The sequence below is a fragment of the Panthera uncia genome, chromosome D1, assembly GCF_023721935.1.
Source record: "Panthera uncia isolate 11264 chromosome D1, Puncia_PCG_1.0, whole genome shotgun sequence".
Taxonomy (NCBI): Eukaryota; Metazoa; Chordata; class Mammalia; order Carnivora; family Felidae; genus Panthera; species Panthera uncia.
The window spans coordinates 63,521,978-63,538,380 of NC_064808.1; the positions used below are offsets into that span (position 1 = coordinate 63,521,978).

The 16,403-nt window shown below is 38.7% G+C and overlaps 1 protein-coding gene across 7 annotated transcripts in view; it reads right to left on the bottom strand.

The window, feature by feature from the left end:
* Window positions 1–3,455: 3,455 nt before the first annotated feature.
* Window positions 3,456–16,403, bottom strand: part of CCDC90B (coiled-coil domain containing 90B) — a 45,882-nt gene continuing 32,934 nt past the window's right edge. For 5 of the 7 annotated variants that reach the window (XM_049652988.1, XM_049652980.1, XM_049653002.1 and 2 more), the window contains one exon: window positions 3,456–3,964. In XM_049652988.1, the coding sequence (XP_049508945.1) occupies window positions 3,865–3,964 (100 nt within the window). In that variant the 3' untranslated portion in view covers window positions 3,456–3,864. Of the gene's footprint in view, window positions 3,965–7,311; window positions 9,009–16,403 lie in introns of those variants that run through there. The other 2 variants (XM_049652998.1, XM_049653020.1) reach the window with 2 other exon arrangements.

Below are 16,403 nucleotides of genomic sequence, written 5' to 3' on the forward strand. Positions count from 1 at the left end.
GGCTTCCCAGGGAGCAGCTTTCTCACCATTCACCAGATGCTCACCCTCTGGGTCCTGGCATGTGCTTTATTTACATGGATGCTGAAGGCCATTCTGACACAGTGTCATCAGGACCAGTTTGGCCTGACATGGGTGCATCGGAGTGCTAAGATCGGGCTGATCAAGGGTTTGTAAACAGGTCTTAAAAAATGCCTGAACTATCCTTTTGATAACCTTTATAGTCATTAGTGTTAGTTTCTCTGTGGTTTCCAATAGGCCTTCAATCTATAATAAAACATTTATTTGGTACTTACTATGTGTAAGTCCTTTCCACATATTATCTCTTAATTCTCACCACAGCAGTGGGAGACAGGTATATTTTATAGCTGGAAGATTGATTTGCTCAGAATCACACAGCAATGTGGAAGACCCTAACCTTAGCGGGGAAGGGTCAGCGTCTGCATTCTTGACCACCACAGGAATTCCCAAATCCATTATTTCTCACCTTCTGGGACTACATACAGCTTTACTTCTTCCTTCCCACCCGGTGACCCTAAAGTTAATGCTTTATACTCTAGTTTGTTATTCTTGCTCCGGTTTTCTCCAGGCCACATCTCGCGTCTCTCTTTGTAGCAGAGAGGTAGGGAAGAACTAGATGAGTGTGGTCATAGAAACGTGCACCCTTGAGGCAGAGGTTCCCTGGTTGCCCCCAGTACCTGTTCTCCCTTTTTCCCCCCCAGTGTTAGGACTTACCTGGCTTGTGGCTGCTCAGGATAAGGGCTAACTTCCCAATCTCCTTTGCAGCTAAGACACCAAGTTGTGGCCAATAGAGTATGAACCAAAATGGCGTATAAAACGTCAGGGTCTTGCCCTTAAAGGGAAAGGGCTTGCCTACATCTTGCCCTTTTCTACTTCTGGAATGTGGATATGGTGGTGAGTCACTGGACCTTGTGAATGAGGGCAACACCAGGAAGGGTAGAGTAATAAGATGAAAAGGATCTTGTGCCCAGATACCACGGAGCTGGCATATTAGCCCTGGAATGCTTACACTTGGACTGCAGGTAAGTAAGAACTAAACCTCTTTGTTCTTTAAACAACCATTATTTTGGGTCTTAGTAGAGCAGCTAGATCAAGATTGTAATACCCTCAAATTACATGTATTTAATCATAAGTCGCATACATGTATTGTCATGTGTGCTGTTTCCAGCACAACCAGTTCTTGGATTTTCTGACACTATCCGGATGTTCAACGGTCCAGTTCTGACATTACCCAGAGTTGGCATCAGACTCCACAGGTTAAGAGCTCAGTCCCACAAGAATGCCCCCACTTCAGACATCCTTTTGCAAGTCCCAGGTTGTCACTGGTACTTCTGACTAATCAGCGGTACTTTTGGAGGTTTCAGGAACCCTCTCCTCAGGTTCAACAATTTGCTGGAAGGGACTTGGAGAAACACTTTACTATTAGTTTATTAGAAAGGCTACGTCTCAGGAACCACCAAATGAAGGAGAGGCAGGGGGCAAGGTATGGAGTGAGCAGTGCATGAGGCGTCCATGCCTTCTCCCGTTGTGTCACCAGTGGCCTGATGTGTTCCTTGGGTTGGCCAGTAGTGACTGAACTCAGTCAACCTCCAGCTCCTCTCATGTCCTTCTCCCTTCCCCAAAGGTTGAGTTGAGTTGGGAGGTCAGGGAGGCTGAAAGTTTCACCCTCTAATCATGCCTTGGTCTATTTGGCAACCGGTCCCCATTCTGAAGTTATATAAGGGTTCCCAGCCACCAGTCATCTCAGCATACAAAACCCACTCTTATCATTCCAAAGATTTAAAAGATTTCAGGAGCTGTGTGCCAAGAAAATGGAAAGAAGCCTGTAATTACCTCTATCAAGAAACGGTAAGGGTTTTAGGAGATCTGTGCCAGGAACTGGGGACAAAGGCCAAATATATATTTATTATGCCAAATTATGTTAATGAAAAACAAAAATAGAAGTGAAAAAGATGTTAGAGATAGAAGTAGAAATATTGTTGTGTTTTTTAAAGTTTATTTACTTTTTGAGAGAGCAAGTGAGCATCTCAAGCAGGCTCTGCACTGTCAGCACAGAGCCCAGCACAGGGCTCAAACCCACACGTGAGATATGATGTGAGCTGAAATCAAGAGTTTCAACCTTTTATTTATTAGTCCATAAAATGACAATCAGTTTAATGTTCGTGACCATAGCTTTTTCCGTTGCCTTTTTTTCTTTATATTAAAAAAAAAAATACTGCAAACTTTTATATATCTAAATTCTTAAAGACTGACTAAAGGGGAATTATAAACTTCAATTTGCTTTTTAAATACACTGAAGGGTTTTTACTGACTCTCAACTGGTCCTTATAAAACTCTGCCTGATCTACTTTGTCACCAAATGGAAGTTTACTGAATTTAAGGGAATCATAAAAAAAACAAAACCCTTCATTTTATGTAACAAGTTTAAGATGAATTCCTAAAAAGCAGGGATAAATTGGCTTTTGTGAATCAAAAAAAGTATATGTAATACTCAGAGTTCAAGACATTGGCAACTCTTTAGATTTCATACTGTCATATAATTGCACTAGGGTACACATGATTTTAAAGGTTGTTTTAATCCACTACCAAAAAACCCCAAATCTCCAGTTAGATGGTAAGTTGCCTTTAAAATCCAAACAATTTTGTTATGACAACATTTTATTTATTAATTTTTAAATTAAAATTTTTTTTTCTTTTTTAATGTTTATTTTTGAGATAGAGAAAGAGCATGAATGGGGGAGGGTCAGAGAGAGAGGGAGACACAGAATCTGAAACAGGCTCTGGACTCTGAGCTGTCAGCACAGAGCCCGACGTGGGGCTCGAACTCATGGACCGCGAGATCATGACCTGAGCCAAAGTTGGACGTTTAACCAACTGAGCCACCCAGGCGCCCCATAAATTTTTTTTTTAAAATATGAAATTTATTGTCAAATCGGTTTCCATACAACACCCAGTGCTCATCCCAACAGGTGGCCTCCTCAATACCCATCACCCACCCCCCCTCCCTCCCACCCCCCATCAACCCTCAGTTCTCATTTATTTTTTATTAAAAATTTTTTTTAATGTTTTATTTTATTTTTGAGACAGAGAGCATGAGCAGGGGAGGGTTAGAGAGAGAGGGAGACACAGAATCCAAAGCAGGCTCCATGCTCTGAGCTGTCAGCACAGAGCCCGACGCGGGGCTCGAACTCACAGACTGTGAGATCGTGACCTGAGTCGAAGTCGGAAGCTCAACCGACTGAGCCACCCAGGTGCCCGTTCTCAGTTTTTAAGAGTCTCTTATGTTTTGGCTCCCTCCCTCTCTCTCTTTTTTTTTTTTTTTCCTTCCCCTCCCCCATGGTCTTCTGTTAAGTTTCTCAGGATCCACATAAGAGTGAAAACATATGGTATCGGTCTTTCTCTGTATGACTTATTTCACTTAGCATAACACTCTCCAGTTCCATCCATGACAACATTTTATTTTACATGAAAAGGTAATGGTGCAGTAGTTACCAGGAAAGTTGAGTAAAGTAACAAGTATGTAGGTTTAGGAATAGTTTTTAAATTTGCAACAGACATCAAAGAAATCCTATATGATATACAGTTGTTCAAGCAAACACAAGAAAGCTCAGGCTCAGCTTCTATGAACTATTAAAAGGATAAAGACAAAAGGCCTTTTATCTCAATCGGATTTTGAACAGCTTTTCAACATGATAAAGACACATATAAAATACAAACACAAAATACATCTTCCCATTCTAAAACATTTCTTTTTAGTCCATATATGCTTTGAATAATCTTGTTTTACTAAGTACCGGCTGCAAATTTCACTCCAAGTAATCTCTTCTGGTGTAGTGTTCTAAGAAGTCAATAGCAGTGGCCAGCAGTAGAAGAATATAGTAGTTTCTCTGCTATTTCCAGATTCTGTAAAATCCCAATGCTATTGCCAGGCATGTAAACACTGAGGCTGTGAAAAGAAACCAGGTTATGGGTCATGCATTTGTGATTATTTTACAGAGACAAACACAAAAATGTCATCTTCAATTTAAATGAAGAGCAAAAGACAAAGGAAATCCAATCTTTTTTCTACCTTACGTTTTTTATTCCCAGAAAATTAAGCTAAGGATAAAGGCTATACTTTAGGGCAGGATTAATACCAATTTTTAAAAGCTTCCTGTATTTAAAACCTGAGTAAGGATGATAGTTTACAAATTATGTCAGTTAGATTCTGTGAACAGTGTTTAAAGTCATTATAATTAGCATTAACAATGCTACTTTAATAGTTTATTAAATAAAGTATTTTATTTAATGACTTTAAATAATTATGAAATTGAATTTTAGATCTTGTCAGTGGAAAAACTTTCTTATATATGAAAAAATGATGTAAAGCTAATAAAATAGACATCTGTATTATCCATGAAAAGAAAATTTTAATTGCTTTTTCAGTACATTTAAAAACAATTTCATGATTAACAAATTTATAAATGAAATTTTAATGAAAAGCCTATAAAAAAATCTCAGTGAGGTAGATGAAAAGGCAGAAAAGGCATCAGGCTTTTCAAGTAGTTAACATACTACCTATTCTTTGTTACATCATTCTAGATAGAAAACCTTGTTTTCCTTTAAGAAGTTAAATCTGGGTGAGGCTTTTAGTGACTCCTTAGTTTTTCTAGTGTGTTTTAACAGCCTTAACTTTTAAAATAGAGATTCGAGATGAGTGGCAAACTTTTTGACTAAAGATGCAAGAAACAGCCTTTCATGATAAAGTTACTGTAATTTTAATATATAATATATATCCATGTGATCCTAAGATTAATTGAAACTTGGTTAACGATAACACACAGGGAGGCTGGATATTTGAAGAGGAAGAATAACACTTAAGTTTCTTGTCTTATTGCCACTGGTCAATTCAATTATACATTCACCTACTGGATCCTGAAACTATTTGCCATGTTCCAGGCAGTGTGCTGAACAATTATAAACATTATCTTATGTAGCCACGATTAAAACCATACAAGATTGGTGGTGTCCCACTGTATAGATAAGGCAATAAGCTCAAAGTTATATTGCTGGCAAGTGGTGGACAAGGAGTCAACATTATGTGTACCTATGTCCAAAGCTGTTTAATGTTTATATTTTGAGAGAGTGAGCATGAGAGAGATAGCAAGAGTGGAGGAAGGGGAGAGAGGAGACAGAATCCTAAGCAGGCTCTGCACTGTCAGCGCAGAGCCTGATGTGTATAATATACAACATAATGGTTACTGTATTTAAGTTTCTCATTTCTCTTGTCAGCTGTTACTTCTCATTACTGTTACCCTGCCACCCAAATAGCTTTCACATTTGTTATTTTCTATGGCCTGTAAAGGACACATCCCTATACAGGATGCTCAGGTGACCTTGTACCCGGTACCTCTTAAATACTCTGTAAATGTTAGCTCCTGTTATTACTTGTCTGCCTAGAACAGAATCTACCACATTAACTATATAGATCAAATGGAAACTGCCACTGCCTTACAGTTCTTATCTCCTTGGCAACAGTGATCTGGGTCAAAGGTTGGTGTTTGATCCAAGATGGGCCATAGAGGAGACTCCTGGGGATTTTCTGAATTGGACATAAGGAAAGGGGTAAATTTTCTTGGTTGGTGAAACTGGTACGATAGGAGTCTGGAAGATATTAGTAGCCATGTTTCCAACCCAGGAAGAAAGATGGATAAGAGAATGAGGCAGATATTCAGGGACAAGATAATGAGTAAACTGTGATTCTAATTATCCTGGACTTCAAGCTATACCTCTGCCCTTCCAGAATTCAATATGTAAACTAATGAATTTCTTTCAATGCCTAAGCTAGTTCAAGTTGGATATATGATCATTGAAACTAAGAGTCTTGATTGATACATGATGGGAAACCAAATTATCCAAACTGATTACAATTTATAAGGGTTTCTTCTCTAAGGGAAATCTAAGATCTTTAATGCTGGGGCTTTATTAGTATTTTTTTCCTTTTTTTTCCCTTCTGCTCAAGACTGAATTCAGTATGTGAATCTCAGGTAAGTGGAGTATTACTGTTTTATGTGCAACATCTCAGGTATTCTATGCCCAACTGATCTACTCATGACATTACCTCCCCACCTGCTGAGTATGAGATTCTAATTTCCTAAAAGGCTTAACAATAACCTCAGCAATAACATATATTTGAAGGAAAAGGAGGAAAGAAAATGCCTTCAAAGTGGATGATTCCAAATCCTCAGTGAAAAGAAGGAAACGAAGGTAACTTACATGATGTATTTTGTAAACAATGACTAATTTCTTTTTTCTTTTTAATTTTTAAATATTTATCTTTGAGAGAGAGAGAGAGAGCACGCGAGCAGGAAAGGGGAGCAGAGAGAGGGAGACACAGAATCCGAAACAGGCTCCAGGCTCTGAGCTGTCAGCACAGAGTCCGACGCGGGCCCAGAACTCACAAACCATGAGATCAAGACCTGAGCTGAAGTTGGATTACCAACAGACTGAGCCACCCAGGTGCCCCAATGACTGGCTAATTTCTAAACAATAACTTGTTAATTTCTTTTGTCACTGCCACTAAATCTATACAAGTCTGTCTTATATACAGCCATTACTGAAAGGAAGCTTTCTGGAGATGACCACCATCTTCAAACTGAAGGTAAAAGGGACTTTATTTTTAACTAAGATACTGATCTTTGGATAAATATTCTAGAGGAAGCAGAGTGGAATCTGAAGCTCCTCCTAACCTGGGTTGCTCGGAGATCTGTTTTGAAGGTGGGATTGAATGCTGCAAACTGGGCTATTTTGTAATTTCCCCTGAACATCACCAATGAACTAAAGATGTCTGGTTCCAGAGACTTTGCTAGAAAAGTGGTTTTCAAAACCTGTTTTAGTCTTAGAAGTCTTTTTCAAATGAATCTTCAACAGAAGCTCAGTATTTTAAAAAGACAAAATACTGTAAAAGATTCAAGTTGAAGAGAGGAAGGGGGTATGTATCAACTGAGGGCGGGGGAGGGGGGTAGGCTCCACTTCTACTCCTGCCAGGTCAACATAATTAGTGGCTGCCCAGAAAACCACTGATGGTATAAATCAGCAATTTTATTTTGGAAAATAATATAAATGATTTTAAATGTGCATTATCTCTTTGACCCCCAATTTTAGATGTTCATAAACAATTTATTATATAGAAATACTAGCATAAAGACACAAAGATGTGTGTCTGTGAATGTAATGTTTACACATACATGGCTGTTGGATGCACTATTTCTCATAATGAAAACCTGGCAGAATGTTAATAGAGGTTTGGAAAAATAAATTATGGCTTTTTCATATAATGGAATACTCTGCTTTTGAGTAAAAAGATACATATGTTTTGCCACGCAAAGATACTTAAAACATTTGGTTAAATTTGAAAAAGTTGTAGTCTGTACAATACAAATTATTGTTTTTAATAATCTGTAATGTTTATATATGTAAGAAAAAGCCTAGAAAGAGATCTACTAATGGTAAATACATGTGGGGAGGGAGTGGAAGGCTTTCACTTCAACTATATTGCTTTTGGTTATAGGACACAATTTATGAAAACACATTACTTTTTATAAAAAGAAAGTACTACGAATGTAGGGCATTTTTCTCATTCCTTCGGGCCCTGTAACTGGGTCAGGTCACATGGTACCTGAGCTCAGTATGTAACAGTCTAATTTTTGGGTAGTATCTGTGCTCAGCTGGATTTAAGGTAAAAAGGTAATTTCCCCCCTATACTTGTTATCATTTTTGCCTGTATCTATTTTAGTGATTGTCCTCTGGAGGTCCACTCAAATCCTTATGGAAGAATGTAGGAATAAACATAAAATTTTCATTTCTTTCCACTGTGGAGCAACCAATTTATCTTTTTTGCATCATTCTGTACTTGTTTTTATACATTTCTTAGACATCTATATGCTTTTTCCTATTAGTAGGTTGCAGAGTTGCTCGTTAAACTTATATACTAACTGCTTGTTAAACTTCCACTGCAAGTGATAAAGGAAACCTGTTATACCTCCTCCTTTTTTTCTTTTGTGCTCCATAGTTACCCTGGGAGATAGTAGCTAACAGATCTCAAAATCAAATGTCAGCAATTACTTTCCCTGACAAACAGTATTAAAAAGGAAAAACCACACACCCCAAACGTCACTTAGGCTGGGTCCCCAAACTGAAGCTTATTACCTAATCTAATTGCAGTTTAAACTTGCCCCAGAAGTGTGGTCTTAACCAGTCAGTGGGAATTTTGCAGTCATCCGCAAGGATCCCCTCCATCCCCTAAAAGAAGATGAAGTAATTTGCATGATAAAACTACCTGCACTCCCACTTAGGGAAAGGGACTTTGCCCGGAACAGTCCCTTTCTTTTGCTAATAACCTTCTTGCCCAACCCTCCTTCTACAAAAACCTATTTTTTCCCCAAGTTTTATTTATTTAATCTCTATACCCAGTGTGGGGCTCAAACTCAGGGCAAGAGTCAGCGTGCTTTCCCAACTGAGCTAGCCAGGTGCCCCCAAACCTTCCATTTTGTACAACTTCTGAGAGTTCGCCTCTACTTGCTAGATGAGATGCTGCCCAGTTCATGAACTGTTTAATAAAGCCAATTAGATCTTCAAGTTTACTTAGTTTTGTTTTTTAACACATCTGGTGGCAGCGAACATCCGTTGGCATTTGGGGACAATGAGAAATACAGGTGTGGCACCCAGAAAACCTTAGAGTGTGCTGTCCTTGCCATTTCTGAGGACCACTGGTAAGTCCCTCTCAGTTTCAGCTCCACTTTTTGTGTTCAAGCTGCGGATCTAATTGATTCTCCAGTCCTGGGTTCAGGAGTCAGTTTAGACCTACAGCAGAGGCTCTAATGGAGTGCCCTGGTTCAATCTACAATTCCACATTGGAATCCTTCCCCCAGTTCCAGTCCACAGTCTCCTTGAATCTGCTGGAGTCCACTTTAGGAGTTGCTGGTGGTGTGCATGGCCTTCTTTTGGACAGTCTGCAGGGACATTATTTTGGTTACTCCTGGGGTGCTGAGGTGCATGTATGTCTGTCTTGTGTACATAAAGGCTACTGCTAGGATCTCGGAGGCCAAAAAGCTGCAAAAATTGGTGGGCACAGATTGACATTTAAGAACTATTAGGGTACTTGCCCACCTGACCCAAAGACTCTTGTGTTTGAATAAGATGGTCATGGAAGAGGTAGACTGATACTAGGTCAACTGCCAACGTCAAGAAAACTGTGTAACGAGGCACACTGTAAAATATGTATAACCCCCAAAACAGCAGCAAGTCCCTCTTAGGTATTAGTTTGGCTCTGAGAAACCCAAAGGCCTAGCTAAAGAAATGAGATTCTTTATGTTCAGAGAGTTGAGTGTGCCACCTTCTGGCACAGCTGCTTATTCTGTGTCTAAGAACTTAGTCCTAAAAGATGCAGATAACTAGTAAAATGAAAAAATTTTACTGAGAACAATGTGGAATTACAATGGCCATTATGGGGGAACACTCCAATTAGACAACCTCATTCATTTAAGAAGAATACTTGAAAGCAAGGGCTCTCAAATTAAACAGAACAAATGGTCCAATTAGCAAGCAGAATCCTCTAAAAGGTTTTAAAATTCTATAATAGTTTCATTAAAAAAGCAATGAAAAAGAGAAAAGGTATCTAAAACAAGACTAATAAGATGTGCTGTAACTCCTACTTCTCCCCTCTATCCTTTGAGTACTCATCCCAGTGATCCTGTCTACATTGCCTTTCCACTCTAAAGAGACTATGGCAACAATTACCTTTTAAAATAAGACCACCTGAGGTTATAGAGGATCTTTCACCCTTTGGTCAAAGGCCAAATTAAGGGCTGTAGTTAGAGAATTTCTTAAACTCAGGGAGGATCCTTAAGAGTTTCTCTGAACACCTTACCTCCTGAGCTCACTTGAGAGAGGGTAATAAAATTTCACACTGTCACTTCCTTTCCAAATCTAGATCCACTGATTATTGATCTTTTGTGGGAAGAGCTGTTTCCTTCTTGCTTGTTATTTTTACATCCTAAATATGGCTTGGTTTTTTGCCTGCCTAGGACTTGAAGGTTGTTGGTTCTTCTTTTTGCTCTCTTTGGGAGTGACTCTAGACCTTGTGAAGGTAGTACCTTTTACACCCTCTTTGAGGATGCCTCTTGGGTCCCTGAAGTTCTTTAATACTGCCAGAAATATTTACTATTTGTCCCAGATGAAACCTGACAGACTGACTCAATAACCAGGAGTTTAAACTGAAAGCTGACATTGATAGCTTGACAGAGTACTTTTAGGCCTTCTCCCCTCAGTTATATGTACCAGAGGGAAAGAAGACATTCTCATAGGTGGATGGGTTTGTCAGTCCTTTGGCATCACTGAGGTGGCAACCCAATTCTTTGAGAAATTAAAAATAGCTGTCCTATTTTATATATCTAGTCTTTACAGGATCAGGACCGTGATTCCAAAAACAATTCAAAGACCTCCAATCTTTTTTTTACCACCCCCAAAACCTCCCCTATTTATCTCAAAAGTTTTTAAATGTAAAAATTCTGGCCTTAAGGAAACAAAAATTTCTTCTATGAGAAGCTTGTACTTTATTTCCCTGTGCCTTTAAAATGTTCTACCAGGTCTTCTCCAGGAACTCTTACCTAGTCCATCTCATTAAAATGCAAATTTCAGGGAGATAATTCTTACCAAGTAAAAACAAAAGGGAAGAATCATGTGGAACTTGACTTGCTAAGAACAAATATAAACCTTAAGTGTCTTCTCCACTCATACTAGAAACAGCTCTAGCCATCTAGACATCTGCCAGATGTCTATTATTCCATCTACCAGAAAAACAAATTCAGACCCAACTTTTATAACTAGCAAATTTAGTACCTATTTCATGGCAGTAATTTTAAAACAAGCTATAAGATCTCTATAAGCATTGGTATGTTTACATAAGTCTATATATGTGCATTGTAATTATGTGGTTACTTCCTACCTCTGGACAGTATTGCTAAAATTAATTTGTAATAGAGCTCTATTTAGTTGGTTTGAAGGCAAGCACTTACAAAACTAGGACTCTGAAACTTTCAGATAAAAACGAATCCAAGTATTTTCCAAGTTCATATAATTCGGAAAAATATTTGATAGGAAAGCAAGTTTAAGGTTGATGGTGTAATTAAGACAAACATGTTTTGGGATGCCTGGGTGGCTTACTGGGTTAAGAGTCTGACTTTGGCTCAGATCACGATCTCACAGTTCATGGGTTTAATTAAGCCCAGCGTCGGGCTCTGTGCTGACAGCTCAGGGCTTGGAGCCTGCTTCAGATTCTGTGTCTCCCTCTCTCTCTCTCTGCCCCTCCATAATCTGTGCATGTGCGTGCGCGCTCTCAGAAAATAAGCATTAAAAAAAAAAAGAGACAAACATGTCTTTAGAGTTATCAACATTATATATAAAACTTTTGAATTTACTAGCCAAGTAAGTACATGTTCTTTTATAAGATCTGTGAATAAAAAATAATAGCTTAAGATAATGGCTGACTTTGCCTAATGTTTCAATGAGGTTTTAGTAAGTAATTTAAATATGATTTAATTTTTTAAGCATTTTTAAATTAAAAAAAAATTTGTGTGTGTGAGAGACAGACAGACAGACAGACAACATGAGCAGAGGTGGGCAGAGAGGGAGGGGGAGACACAGAACCCAAAGCAGGCTCCAGGCTCTGACCTGTCAGCCCAGAGCCCGAAACAGGCCTCAAACTCACAAACTGCAAGATTATGACTTGAGCCAAATTCAGACGCTTAACTGAGTCACTCAGGCAGACACCCCAGTAATTTAAATACAATTTTAAAGAACAAGTAGAGTAAATAGAAAGTTTTAAGGAAACTTTTAAAAAAGTTTCTCCAAATCTTTTTGGTAACTTGAAACCTTAAAGTTTTGCTAAGTTAAATGACTTAAATCCATTAAATATCTAGATTACTTCCAAATAAAACAAAATACTAAAACATTAATTTACTAAACATAGGTTTATCTACTTTTGGTTTTCTACTATAGGGAAGCTAAAAGACATCTGGATGTATTAAAGCTACATTAGAAAGTTTTAAATCATTTAAAATGATTCTAGAAAATTTGAAATGTATTCATGAATTTGCAAATTAAAAGCATGCTTTTAATAATAAATAGATGTTCATATATGTTTATGAACATGTTTATATGTTTATGAACATGAACATGTTTATGAACATGTTTAATAATAAAACAGATGTTCACAAATGCTTAGTTTTCACTAGAAATTAAGGTTTCTAAGGGTTAAGAATTATTTTTAAATTTTTTTATTAACAATTTTTTTTTAAAGAGTATTTTTTTATTTAGAGAGAGAGCATGGTAGAGGGAGAATCTTAAGCAGGCTCCATGCCCAGTGGGGAGCCCAATGCAGGGCTTGATCTCACAACCCTGAGATCCTGACCTGAGCCAAAATCAACAGTTGGATGCTTAAATGACTGAGCCACCCAGGCGGCCAAAAGTTAAGAATTCTAATTAATATATGTAGTTGAAGCTACTAAAAATAATAAGGGAGGGGTGCCTGGGTGGCTCAGTCAGTTGAGTGTCTGACTTCGGCTCAGGTCATGATCTCACAGTTTGTGAGTTCGAGCCCCGTGTCAGGCTCTGTGCTGACAGCTCAGAGCCTGGAGCCTGCTTCAGATTCTGTGTCTCCCTCTCTCTCTCTGCTCCTCCCCTGCTCACATGCTGTCTCTCTCTCAAAAATAAATAAAGATTAAAAAAAAATAAAAAAAAATAAGGGAAACATCTCCATATGCCAGGAAAACAGGATGTGTTTTCAGAAAAAAAAAAAAAAAAAAAAAAAGTATGAAAAACAGAGACGTATTTTGTATTTTTTGTTGAGGGAAAAGAGAGTAATTTTGTCCTAAAGTGAGCCTGGTTGTTTAAAGAGGAAAAACAGGACAAAATCAGAATGCAGGAAAAAAGAAAATGTTGTATAGAAGGTTTTTGAAAAAGCAATCTTTAAAAAGGAGTTTTATGTGTGGTCAAGGTGGTTAAGATAAAAATTAATTTAAAATGGTTTAATATCAAAAATAAGCTGGTGCAAAATTAGAAAGTAGTATTCCCTCTGTAAAAAAGGATGAAGTTTTCTTATACTTTTGGTCTGCTTTTGATAAGACTGTAAAAGTTTCTTTACCTTTTATATTTAAATTTCATAATGATCTGTGATCCTTCAGGCAAGTGCTTTAAAAACTTTTTTTGACAGCGCATACACAAAATGATTTGCTAAACCAATTAGGCTTACTTGATATGCACATTACATAGAAAGCACTGGCAAACAAGTAATACAAAGTCTTGTATTTGTAAGATGTGGCACATGTGGATGAAGTCCATTTGGTTGCTGCAAAAATGGCCCCTTATTGCCAGACTTTTGCCATCCTAATGTCCTTGTAACATGGCAACAATGTACTCAAATCTGAGAAAGTAAGAGGGGGTAAGCAATGGCTATAAATTACAGTTGGGGCAAAAGAAACTGAAGACAGCGGCTTGGTTCTTTCTGGCTCCCTGACAAACCCCATTTCCCATTTTTTGCACACCTTCACCTACTGTACATTTAAGAGGACTCAAATTATGAAAAGGCATTGGTGTGAGGCTTGTGTAAATTACAAAAACGGTCTACCAAGACCTGACCTGTTTGGTCCATAATCATGGAAAAATTGTTTGTATTTGGAAGCTTCAGATCTCCTTCTGGACCTTCTTAATACCTGCAGGTGGACTTTATTCAACTATCACTTCGTATGGGTTATCAGTGTTCTTTTTATTGTATGTGTGTTTTCCAGATGTGCTGAAGCCTTTTCCTGCTGTAAGGCACATTGAAAAAGGCAAACTGCTAGAAAACGTGAAATACTCTCTTGGGGTATACCTTCCATGGTCTCTAATAATCAAAGCACTACGTAAATCACACTTCACTGGGCAAATCATATTAGCCTTAATGAAAACCTCACAAACTTCTTGGAATTCTATTAGAATTGAATCCAATTCTATTGTAATTCTACACAACCTTCCGCTGAGTCTCTGTTGTCTCACACTGGCATGACCAGCTACAGTAAGTCTCTAATGTCTTATGCTCAAGCCTGTCATCAACAGGTTAGAGAAGCCTTCCTGGATCCTAATTCAAAGGAAACCTTCAGTCACAATCTGTAGCCTGGTGACTGGGTATTTTAAAAATATCACCAGAGGAAGACAACCCTTGAGCCCTATTGGAAGAGAACTTCCTTCCCAAGTGCTCCTGACACTGTTGCAAATCTAGAAGACGCTAACGACCTCAAAATCAAATTGACAAGAAAGAGAAGTAGCTGACATCATAGAATGCTTCTGCCCAAGATGACAGATCAAAACTTCATACCCTAAGTCAACATAAAACCTTCTTCCTCTTTTCCTTTCCTTTATTCTACCTTGGCCTGTAAAGATAACACCCTCATCTGTAGCTTCCAGGCCACTGATAAAGTGGGGTAACCTCTGGAATTTAAACAACCTTTTATTTCAGGGTAGGAGAAAATCTAACAACTGTGCCTTCAACTTTTCACAAGCAAAGTAAGACATTTCATTGTTTTAGCTCCCCTAAATTTAAATTGTTGAGTTAAAAAGGACCTACACTGGATGCTTTTGTGATTTGGGATTCACTCCTTTTGGCAGATCCCTGTTATTTCCCTGGTTAGGGATAAAGGTAGATGAGACGGTGATCAAGAACTTCTCCTTAATTCTTAAATTATAAAATTTGCTGCTAAAGAAATAGCAGCCCAGCAAAGATCTTAGATTCTGCAGCCAAAGTTGTCCTTGATAATGGAATACCTCTTACGTTTTAGTTGAACAAAGAGGTGTCTGTGCTGTGGGGGCTATCTGCTATGCCTAGAGTAATACTTACGGGGAAGCGGAAACTCAGTTATATAAGATCGAAGAACAGGTTGCTTAGCTTAAAAAGTGGATTCCTTCCAAAGTCTTTGAGTTATTTGCTTTTGACTGGTGCTAATGGTCTTCCTCTCCTTTGTATCCCCACACCCCTACCCCTCTCCTTAGCGTAGGATATCACGTAACCTCACATTGCCTATCTTCGTGATTTCATATCTGTAGGGACTCCCTGTGTATATATGAAACTAAATCTGATTTCCTCCTGTTAAACTGTCTCATGTCAATTTGATTCTTAGTCCAGCTAAAAGAACCTTGAAGGGCAGAGGACATTCCTTCTTCCAGACAGCTGGCATAGTTGGTGGGATAACCTGCTGATGGCATTATCCCTGGGTGCTGCTGCAGCAGAGAGCTCCCCAGGAAATCTGACATGCAGCCCGCAGGAGGTAAGATTTCCTATCTTGTCTCCTGGAATCTCTATCTTTGGAGTCTGAGAGAGTAACACTTGTGAGAACCCTTTTTCTAAATTTATACGAGCAGGAGAAAATATCTGTGGAATTAGTTCCTTGGCCTTAGTGACTCTTGATAAATTTGTCAGAGAACTTTCTGGTTACTGATCCATTTCATCCTGGGAGTGGTCTTTGTATTCTTGTGTCTTTTATGTCGTTTGTCATACATTAAGTAAAGGCTGTTGCTAAGGGACATCTTGGAAGCCAAAGTTGCAAAATTAGTGGGCACAGGTTGGACACTTAAAAGCTGTTAGAGTGCTTGCCACCCAGCTCAAAGACTCCCAGGTTAGGATAAGCTGGTCATGGAACAGGGGAGGCTGGCACTGGGTCACCTGTCAACTTCAAGAAAACTTCTGTGCAACAAGGTACACTGTAAAACACACACAGTCCTCAATCCTCACAATCCATAGCATAAGCCTCCTATGTATTAGTGTGGCTCCAAGAGACACCGGCTTAGCGAAAAGAAAAACCAGATGGTTTTTTTTCCTTTGTCTTACTCTATGTCCTAAGAGCATAGCTTTGTGACCAATGAGTATATCCTTTTTCGTCTCCAGCATCCAGGGTGCACCCTAATGCACCATTAGGTTCTGAGTCTCTCTGCCCAGCCATGCCAGCTCAGCACAGGTGTCTTATGAGAGGTCCCAGGCCATAGGGACCTTTGTCATCTCAACCTCTGTTGCTTATTAGTAATTAGAAAGTTCCATTCTAGGAGGGCCTGCCTGGTGTTAAGAGATTAGTGAGTTTGTGATGGGAAGAATCTCATTTTTGTGGGAGACCAGAGACACTGTTTTCATTGCATTATCCTCACTACCTGTGCAACAAAGGGCTTTGCTTCCTTTGATTAATTTTGGGAGTGAACCTTTGGATCACAGGGGCTACATTATACATGTTCTCTGGGTGCCTCTTGTGGCTTTGGCTAAGCTATTAAAAGGCTTATTGGTTTGAGTTGCTATTAATAGATCTTATTTGTCAATGGCCAATTTAAAT